Genomic DNA, 9635 nt, shown 5'->3' with positions numbered 1-9635 from the left:
CCGGCCCCGCCGCGGCGGGAGACCTCCTCCCGCACCCCGACCGCGGCCGCGGCGCGGCGGCGGCGCGACCCCGGCGCTGCCCATGCAAGGGCCCAGGCGGCGGCGGCGGCGGCTCGGGGGTAAGAGCGCAGCCGGAGCGGCGCAAAACATGGAGTCCCGCGCGGGCTGCGTGCGCGACGGTGCGGGGCGGCGCGGTGCGGGGCGGCGCGGGGCTCGGCGGGGCTCGGCGGGGCAGTGCGGAGCAGTGCGGGGCGGGGCGGGGCGGACTCGCGGCGCGGCCTCGCTCCCTTTGTGCGGCCGGGCCGGGAGCCGCCCCCCCTCGAGCGGCGTGAAAAGTTTGTGCGAGTGCCGGGCCGGTGCGCTCGGTGGGTTTTGTTCGCGCTCGGCGCTGTTTGTCTTTTGGGGCTTCAGTTCGAGGCAGTTGTTCGCGGGCCGGGGCGTGTTTTGTCGGTTTTTATTTCTTTTTGCGGGTGGTGGTGGTCGCGGGGGGCGGGGGGAAGGTCGAGTTCGGGTCTCCGTTGGCTCTCCGCGCGGTTTCGGGTTTCCGTCCCTCTTGCCGAGCTCCAGCAGCGGGGCGGGCCCCCGCCGCCCGCTTTGTGCCCTGCGGGGCCCGGTACCTGTTGCGGGCGGCGCCGCTCTCGGCCCCTCCCGGCGCGTTCTCTGCTGACAGCGGCCGGGCCCCGTCGTCCCCCGGAACCCCCGTGTATCAACGCCCCTGGGGCGCGGCCCCTCTCTTTCCCCCGCCCGCGCTCTCGTCTTCCGTCCGCCGCGGGGAGCCGGGCCCGGTCCGGCCCGCCCGTAGCTCCGCGGGCCGTGCGCGCTCGGGCGGGCGGAGCGCGGCGGGCGGAGCTCCGTGTGTGCCGATGCTCGCCCCGACGCGCGGTACCGTTCCCCCCTCAGGCTCGAAGCAGCACCGCGCCGCGGGCAGCCCCGCCATGTCGGACAGCGACCTCGGAGAGGACGACGGCGCCGCGGCTCTGGACCCGTCGCAGTCGAACAAGAGGAAGAGAAGGGGCAACCTGCCCAAGGAGTCCGTGCGGATCCTGCGGGAGTGGCTGTACGAGCACCGCTTCAACGCGTACCCCTCGGAGCAGGAGAAGCTCAGCCTCTCGGGGCAGACCAGCCTCTCCGTGCTGCAGGTACGCGGCCCCTCCCTGGGAGCTCCTGGAGCGGGGGCTGCGGCTGCGTTTGGATGGGGCCACACGAGGTGATGCTCTGCCACTTCGGGGCCTGTGGGTGCTTCAGGCTTCCTCGCGTTCCCGGGATTCCCCTGTGGCCCCCCGGGGCAGGGGTGGCCATCCCAGGAGGACGCCGTGCCGGGGCCCTGGGCAGCGCTGGCCGCTCACAGCCCGGCACGGCAGCAGTGGGACAGCTGGCCCAGCCCTGCTCTCCCCTGCTCCTCGCCCTGCTGCTGGCCCAGGCACTGCTGCGTGGGCCGTGGCACCGTCTGGTTTCCTTCTCCTGAAACGGTGAGGCAGACTTTTATTTTCTCTTATCGGTTTGAACACCGGCAGAGCAGCAGGCCTGTGCCCAGCAGCCTATGGGGAGCCTGGGGCTGGGGCTGGCCGTGGGCTTGGGGCCACCGCAGCCTGCGTGGCCCTGCCCCTGGGGTGCTGGGCTTGCCTGGCAGGGAGCTCTACGGAGGTGCTGGCAGGGCTGTAGGGGGTTCCTTTCCCTGAAGCCCCGGGGTGTCAGGGCCCAGTGCAGTCTCTGGGTTTCCCCAGGGGCACGGCTGCAGCCAGGCTGGGCTATGGCCCGTTCTCCCCTGGAGTTTGGGTAGTGGGGCCAAGCTGGGCCCTGCGCTGCCAGCACCTGTTTGCGTGCACAGCGGCCCCGGCTCTGCAGGGTGGTGGCAGCTGTGTGGCCCCGTCTCTTCTGTCGGGGTCAGTGAGTTCCCGGTGAGTCCTGCAGCCGCCCGTCCCCTGCCCTCGGGAGTGTGGAGGTTTTCTCTTTAAAAGGAGAAAAAAACGAAACTCAGCCCAGTGGCATGAAAGCGGAGGAGCTGAGGCCTGCGCAGCCCTGTACAGCTGAGTGCTGGAGTGTGGCTGGAGCAGCCTGGGGCCGTGTGCTGCTCTGTGGCCAGGCTGTGTGCCGGGCTGTGTGCCACATTCTGGGCTGCAGCCTGCTGGTGGCGGCTTTGTGCCATGGGGCTACAGGAGCACGTTGGGGGCTGCTGCCTATGGCTTGTAAGGGGAGAGGGCTTGTGAGGAAAGAGGGGGCAAGACTTGTGGATTGGAGGGTGTTAAATGCCAGATATTGTCTGAAAGACAACAAAAGGACAACTGAGATCTTGCTGTGATTGAAGTTGTGGTAAGTTCTCTTTCCCCAAGGAAATAATTTACAGAGCTGTTGATTTGGGAAATATTCATCATTTTTTGGCCTGATTTATTCTCTTCTAATTGTTTTCTAGGAAGTAGGCATTTTTTTAAATGCAGTTTTTTATATGAAAACACTGAAACAATGCATGGCAGAAACCGAATACACTGCTGCTGTACTTCCAAAAGGGCTTCCCAAGGTGCAGCTGCAGAGCTCTGCCCCGTTGCCATGCAGATGTTGAGAAGTGCCTTCGAAGCTCAGCCGCAGCCTCACTGGCAGGGGCAGGCACAGAACCAGATAGCGTGCTGCCTTATTCCCCCTGCTGCCCACAGGGGGCCGAGGTTGCAGTCCGCAGGTCTGGGGGGGTACCGGAGATGCTGAGGGTGATGCTCTGCCTGCCTGCACGCCGCAGCACTCCGCAGGGCTGGGCAGTACTGCTCACGGTGCTGGGATGGAGGTGCTGGGGAAAAGGGGCTGCCCAGGCTGGCAGCACGGGGCGGGAAGCAGCCGGCGTGGGGTTTCCGCATGCAGCTCTACTAGGGCAGCTTTGCTCCTCCAAGGGAGGTGTGGGGTGGAGGAGCCCCGCGGTAGCTGAGGGAGGCACAGAACCTCTCACTGACAGCACTGTGCCCCTTTTTCCTCCCAGATCTGCAACTGGTTCATCAACGCCCGGCGGCGGCTGCTCCCTGACATGCTGCGCAAGGATGGGAAGGACCCCAACCAGTTCACCATCTCTCGCCGAGGGGGCAAAGCCGGTGACATGACCCTGCCACGGGGGGCCGCCGCTGGCTCCAGCGTGCTGGTGGTTCCTCCCGTGACAGCAGCGGGGGCTGCCAAAGTGCTGCCAATATCCGTATGCCCGCAGGTACTGTGCCATCCTGCCCAGGCGCTGGGTGGCAACCTGACGGTGCTGGGTGCCCGCAGCCCTGAGCGGGAGAAGCAGCCCGGCCTGCAGCGAGTGGAGCCAGACCCCCACCCCAAAGCTCTGCTGGGTGCCGCCGGCAGCACCGTGGCCCTGCTGGCGCGTGCCGAAGCAGCCAGCCCCACCAGCGGACTCTTCAACACGCCGCCCCCCACGCCTCCCGAGCTCTTTGGTGATGACTTCAGCAGCTTCCAGCTGCTGGTGGAGGTGGCACTGCAGAAGGCGGCCGAGCTGGAATCGCAGCGGCAGGGCGGGCAGCTGCCCCTCTCACCTCAGACTGAGCCCCCGGGCGCCTCTGTCAACAAATAGCCCCCAGTGCGGGTCCTGCGGGGTGCCCTTCCCCGGGGGTGCCCAACCTCCAGCCTTCTGCCACCCACAGGACCCTCTTCTCTGGCCTCAGGAGCCTGCGACCTCCCGCACCCTCTCACAGCTCATCTCAGAAACAGACCTGTGCATCCCCATACCTCCGCTGACCAAGGGGGTGAAGAGAGGAAGGGCTGTCCTGCCCCATCCTGGGGAATGCCTGCCGCCACGGAGCTCCTGCTGGGGATGGGGCCCTGCGCAGGTGGAAGCAGACCTGTGTGGCAGAGACCTCTCCTTGCCGTGACCCATGGTTGCTGTGCGAAGCCACAGAACTCCCTCGGAAAACCTGCTGACTTCTTTTTCTCATTCCTGGAAACAAGGGTCCAGCCAACACCACTTCTTCAGGGAGAGGAAGAGAGAATATATATATTTTTAAAGTTTGTGTCTGTTTTAAGGATTGTGGATGGAATTCTTTTTCTCCCACATGTCTCTGATCCTTTTTGTACCTTTCTCCAGTTTTTGCAGAGGGCCACAGCAGTGCCTGGTGCTGGCCAGGAGCCACATCCTGCCTGGAGAAGGCTGGGGGACGGGCGAACTGGAAACTTGAAACTGTGGCAAATGCAGGACCCTCATCTTCTGCCTTAGGGTGTGACAGATAATGCCAGTACAAATCTCGATGGTGCTGTTTAGCAGTTTTGTTTTTTTTTATATAATTGTTTTTGTTGCTGTTGAAGCCTTTTCCCTTTAATTATGATTCATGTTTTTGGTTTTTTTTTTTTTAATTTTAAATTTCTTCAACAAATGTTTCCGCGATTTCCCCACGTTCCTCACATGTTCCTGCTGAAGATGTGCACAGTGTCCTGGAGCAGAGAGCATGCTGCACAGCCTGAGGAGCACCGGCTGCAGGCTGCTGTGGGGGGCGGACGCGAAGCCGACTGTGAAATTTTTGTATCCAAGGTTTTTGTTTTTAATTTAATTTTTTAAACTTTTTTTTTTTTTTTTTTTTTTTTTTTTTTTTTTTTTCAAATAACATTTAGAAAGGGGCGTGTGGTGAGCATGGGCAGCCTGTGCGTTCCTCTGCAGCTGCACTGCTCACTGCGCACCGCTGCCCCTGAAAGCAGCCAAATGCTGGTGAAACGCAGCCGTGGGGGGGCTGAGTCCTGCTGCTCCCCACTGCCCCCGCAGCCCTCCAGCAGCACAGCAGGTGCTGGTGACTTCCAGCATCAGCTGGTGCCTGGGGGAGCCCTGGCACAGCAGAGCTTGCTGGGCTGGGGCTGTTCTGGGTCATGGGCACCTGCCGGGCATGGCTTTCTGTGCTGGATTGAGAGCCTGGGCACTGCAGGGGTCCTGGAACTGAGCTGTCGCTGTTTCACTGTAAATTGAAGTTAAATAGTGATACGTACAAACCTATGTTATCTATCCTGAAAAACACTAATCGTAGGTTATTAGCCTGATGTTAAGTTGCATGACTAGAGATAATGTCCACAGGACCTGGTGCTCTGCAGAAGATGGAGCCTGGGGAGAGCACTGACTCGGGGGGCTGTTTTTCTTCCTCTTTTCTTGTTTAGAGGAAAGGTGACAGGGGAGGAAGGAGAGCTCCCAAGCGCTGAGGGGCTGGGGACAGTTTGCCAGCAGTGCATTGCATTGGCTGATTGCCCTTCTGCAGTGGAGGGCCAAGCATCAATGGTCCCCAGCCAGGCAGGGGCACCAGTGCAGCGCTGCGGGGCTGATGCTCACCATGCAGTTCCAAGCATCGCCTTGCTCAGCTCCCTGGGCTCTGGTTCTGTCCAGCTTTTGCCCTGTCCCTCCTTTCTGGGGAAAGCCCTGAACTTTAGGACAGCCTTTCCTTATTTGTAGGTTGCCCTTCTCCCCAGCGCTGTCCCCCTTGGCAGGGAGAGGCTTTTCCCTCACCTCCCCTTATTTTTGCCTCAGTCAAACCAAAGTGGGGACGAGCAGTGCTGCTGCACTGGTGGCAGGAGCGCTGCAGCTGTGCCTGTGAGATGGATTGGTATTGATGGAATGGTATTGCTACCCTGGGGATGGACCAGAAAGAATCTGCAGGGTTGGGGGGGAGAGGGGTGGGATTTTTGGAATTAAAGTTTGGAGCAAAAAACTACTGTAAATATCTTTTTGTTTGTTCTTCTGTTGTCAAATAAAAGTTTTTGTTTTGTTTCTTTTTTTAAATACGAGATCTGAGTCAGGCTGTGTTATGTCACACTTGCTCCTCCCTCACCTCATTACAAAACGTGCTGACGCACTGCAGTGCCAGCCCCCAGCTCCTGACACTCAGCCAAAGCAGCTTAAGAGGTCTAAGAACCACTGCTGGGTGAGGGAAAAAAGGGGCCTGTGCCTGGCACCAGCCTGCACCTACCCCATTTGGTCTGGCCATGAGCAGGCCATTACCTGCTCATTGCCACAGCACTGGGTCCTGATGTCTGCAAGCAGAGAGCACCCTCCTCTGCCTGGCCTGGATCAGAGAAGTTGGACAACAACACTGTTAGACCTTTACTGATGGGGAAAAAATGATAAACAGTTCATGTATTGACCCTGCCTGATGCTCAGGTGACATGCAAGGCTGACCCCAGTGCAGCAAGTCTTGCTCCTTCACGTGCAGCTGTGACGCAGTCCCAAAGGTAGCAGCAGCAGCAGCAGCAGCACCAGAACCACTGCCCTGGGCACTGGGACAGGGCTGGGCGCTGAGCAGAGCTTCCCAGCCTGGGGCAGATGGTGGTGGTGTGCACAGTGGTACTCCATCTGCTTCCAATGTTCACACCCTGCACCGCAGTCCTGATGGTTCCTGCTGCCCTATCCTGTGCCCCAGGCCCTAGGCAGGGGCCATAGAAGGATGTAAGCCCCTAGTCCCCTTCAGAGCCTCACTCCTGCAGCTCCAAGGATGCCTTTTGGCAACTCTGGGGAAAGGAACAGCAATGATTGACCCCACCTTGTGCCTTCTGCTGCTGATTTCTGTTCTTGATGATGGGTGTGGGCTGGGGTACCCCGGAGGCAGGGAGGTAGCGAAGGACTGAGCTAGCACACAAACAGGGCCAACAGCCCAGCATAGGGAAAACTGTGAAGCAATGAGGATTGTGGCAGATTAAAACACAGCTGGTGCTCTCCCACCCAGCTCTGCCTGCCTCTCCAGCAGCCCCAAGAGACACCTCAGGCTCCCTGAGCCCCAAGCTGGGCTCTGGGCTCCCCTCACAGCTTGGGCAGGATTTGGGCAGAGCCTTGGGGACCTGCATTCAGCCCTGCTGGGATGGGGTCACCAGACTTCAGCAGAGCTTGGGCTCCTCAACACCTTCCCTGTAAAGAGACAATGGGAAGGTACAAGAGGCTGGGCATTGGGGCAGCAGAGGCTGTTATCTGCCTCTGAACACAGCCGCAGGGCTTGGCTCTACTCCGCCACTGTCTGTCAGCTGCTCTCCTATGCAGGAAGAGGAGGGCAAGAAGCCATGAAAATGAGCAGCAGAGATGGCAACAGCCCTCACCTCTGTCCTACAAGGCAAGAAGTGTGGGTTTGTGCTCCTTGGAGGGGTCCTACCTCTCGGCCCCAGCCACGCTCTGTTCTCCATCTAGCTAAAAAAAGCCCCATTAACACAATGCTTTCATGCCACATGTGACGTCACCACTACCCTGAGAAGATACACGTGGTGGGGAGGCCTGGGCCAGGCTCCCAGGTGAACGCAGCCCCCATGGCTGGGGCAAAGGGGCAGAGCAAGGTGGCATGCTCCACAGCAGTGCAATCAGAGGGTCAAACTACAGGTGGTGTCACCATCTCGGTAGCACTGCAAACTGCTCCATTGCTGCTGTGCTGCTCTCACCGGCTCACCTCCCGGCACTCCCCCAGCTAGGAGCTGTGCACTGCCACAGCGTCAGAGTTCTGCAGGGTGTTCGGTACGCTCGACTTCTGCTAAGGGCACTGCTGGTGTCAGGGGAATCCCACAGCCATCCCAGCTGACACATACATTATTTACAGGAAAACTGACGCGGCAGAGCTGATTCCAAGTAAGTTTGACCAAAGCACAGCTGACACAAGGGCAGCCCTCATTTAAAACAACAGCCGCGGAGATTCGCACGAGGCCAGGAAAGAAAAGCGACCTGGCGCCCGGACGTGGGCACAACGTGCCCGTCCCGTGCTTCGGTGATGCACGAAGACTCTCGGCCGGGCGGCGCGCACCGCTCGGTCAGACGCGGGGCAGCGGCTGAGCGGGAGACTCCGCCAGGCAGCACCCGGGCTGGGGAAGACGGCTGTGGGAGGAGGCTGAGGCCCCGGCAGGCGGGCACGTCTCCACCCGCGCCCCACGCTCCTGACCCTCAGTACCCCGTTCCCCAGTACGCGCCCCGGAGAAGCATCGACGCAGCGCTGCCCGCGGGGCTCGGAACCGGCCGACCTGAGGGAGCCGCCGCGCCGGGACTGCCCGCAAACACAGGGAGGAGCAGCGACTGCCGCACGGCCCTCAGCAGGCGGCGGAAGTCCCGCCTTTTCCAGCCGTCTCAGCGGCCACTTTTCCCGGAAGTTCCTCCCCGGTTTCCTTCATGTTGTCTGTTGTCATTGGCTGGCGGGTCCGGCGGCCCCTCATCAGATTACCCGAAATTATACGGAGCACGGAAAACCCTCCCCCCTCATACACGGGAGCAGCCATTTTGTTTTGACCGCCATTTTATGGCGGGAGCAGCCATTTTGTTAAACGTCACACTGCTCTGTGATTGGCCGGCGGCCATTCTTCACACCCCACGCCCACGTGTTCTGAGGCAGCACTGTGATTGGCTGCGCTCCTTCTTCGCACCGTGAAGCGGTCGGACGCGAAGGTGGCTGCTGATAAAGAAATAGTCGTACAGAAGCGTGTTTATAGACATGTATGAACGTCTTATTTATCTACTTTTCTCTATTTCTATGTACACGCATATAGCTTTACACAGATATGCATTTATCGAGCTGTAGAAATTAAGCGCAGAGCCCCCAGGCCCCGGGATGAGTGCGGTGCAAAGCGCACAGCCTGATGTGCCTCCATGGCTGCCCGCACTGCACAGCACAGCACAGCACCGCACAGCATTGCACAGTGCAGCACTGCAGAGCACAGTGCAGCCCTGCACAGCACAGCACTGCACAGCGCAGCACTGCGCAGCACTGCACAGCAAAGCACTGCACAGCACAGCGCAGCACAGCGCAGCACTGCACAGCACTGCACAGCACAGCGCAGCACAGCACAGCGCAGCACTGCACAGCACAGCACTGCACAGCACAGCACTGCACAGCATTGCACAGCACAGCACTGCACAGCATGGCACACAGCACTGCACAGCACAGCACTGCACAGCACAGTGCAGCACGGCACACAGCACAGCACAGCACAGCACGGCACACAGCACAGCACAGCACAGCAGGGCATGCAGCACAGCACAGCACTGCACAGCAGGGCATGCAGTGCAGCCCAGCCCAGCCCAGTGCAGCCCAGTGCAGCAGAGTGGCTGCACGGCTGACAGAGCTGCTACCATGCGTCTGCCTGCTGCATGCCCAGGGGCGCCTCTCAGCAGTGAGTGCTGAGTCCCAGCTGTGGGCCTCTCTGAGGCAGATGCAGCTGGCTATGCCCAGGAGCCTGCAGGTACCTGCTGAGGGGCAGAGGAATAAAGGCCGTCGCCTCGCAGGCAGACAAAGCGTTCTCAGCACGGTGCAGTTGCACGCCCACCCCGAGCAGCAGCCTCAGCTCTCTTGAGAAGCGCTATATCACACAAATGCCCTTCCCCTCACTCGTCTTCCCAATTTCAGTGCTAGAGATCTCAAAAAATGCAGAAGCTTCCCAGCCTGCCCCAGAAACCCAATGGTGTAATCGTCAAGTGAGTCTCTCTAGGCACAAAGTTGAGTATGTTACTTTACAGCCAAACTTTGATGGAAATATACTTCCGTTGTATGACTATGAAAGCATCTCCAAAAGCACGTGCATGCACCCCACTGGTCAGTACAGAATGCTGACTCAAACATCATTCAAGGTTTCACTTTTATTTATTTTTTTGCCTTCTGGATCACCAACACCCTCGCTGAAACTTCTTTGGGATTCCACCCCCACCCCCATGAAAGTAGCAGACCATCTCCCAA

At 59.9% G+C, this 9635-nt stretch overlaps 1 protein-coding gene across 1 annotated transcript; it reads left to right on the top strand.

The window, feature by feature from the left end:
* The first annotated feature begins 878 nt into the window (after nt 1-878).
* Nucleotides 879-4552, top strand: TGIF2 (TGFB induced factor homeobox 2). The gene is made up of 2 exons (XM_042886689.1): nt 879-1139; nt 2963-4552. Exons 1-2 carry the CDS (start codon nt 936-938, stop codon nt 3545-3547), a joined length of 789 nt encoding a protein of 262 aa, XP_042742623.1. The 5' UTR covers nt 879-935; the 3' UTR covers nt 3548-4552.
* The last annotated feature ends 5083 nt before the right edge of the window (nt 4553-9635 follow it).

This window comes from Lagopus leucura, unplaced genomic scaffold, assembly GCF_019238085.1.
Source record: "Lagopus leucura isolate 7727_CA_CO unplaced genomic scaffold, USGS_WTPT01 Super-Scaffold_100060, whole genome shotgun sequence".
In the NCBI taxonomy this organism is placed as follows: domain Eukaryota; kingdom Metazoa; phylum Chordata; class Aves; order Galliformes; family Phasianidae; genus Lagopus; species Lagopus leucura.
This window is presented reverse-complemented; position numbering and strand designations above follow the sequence as displayed.

What these genes read in the sequence shown, in the direction of transcription:
- TGIF2 (XM_042886689.1), top strand. Translation starts at nt 936, where the DNA reads ATGTCGGACAGCGACCTCGGAGAGGACGACGGCGCCGCGGCTCTGGAC. An exon ending in CCAGCCTCTCCGTGCTGCAG is followed by an intron (nt 1,140 to 2,962) that starts GTACGCGGCCCC and finishes TTTTCCTCCCAG; the next exon opens with ATCTGCAACTGGTTCATCAA.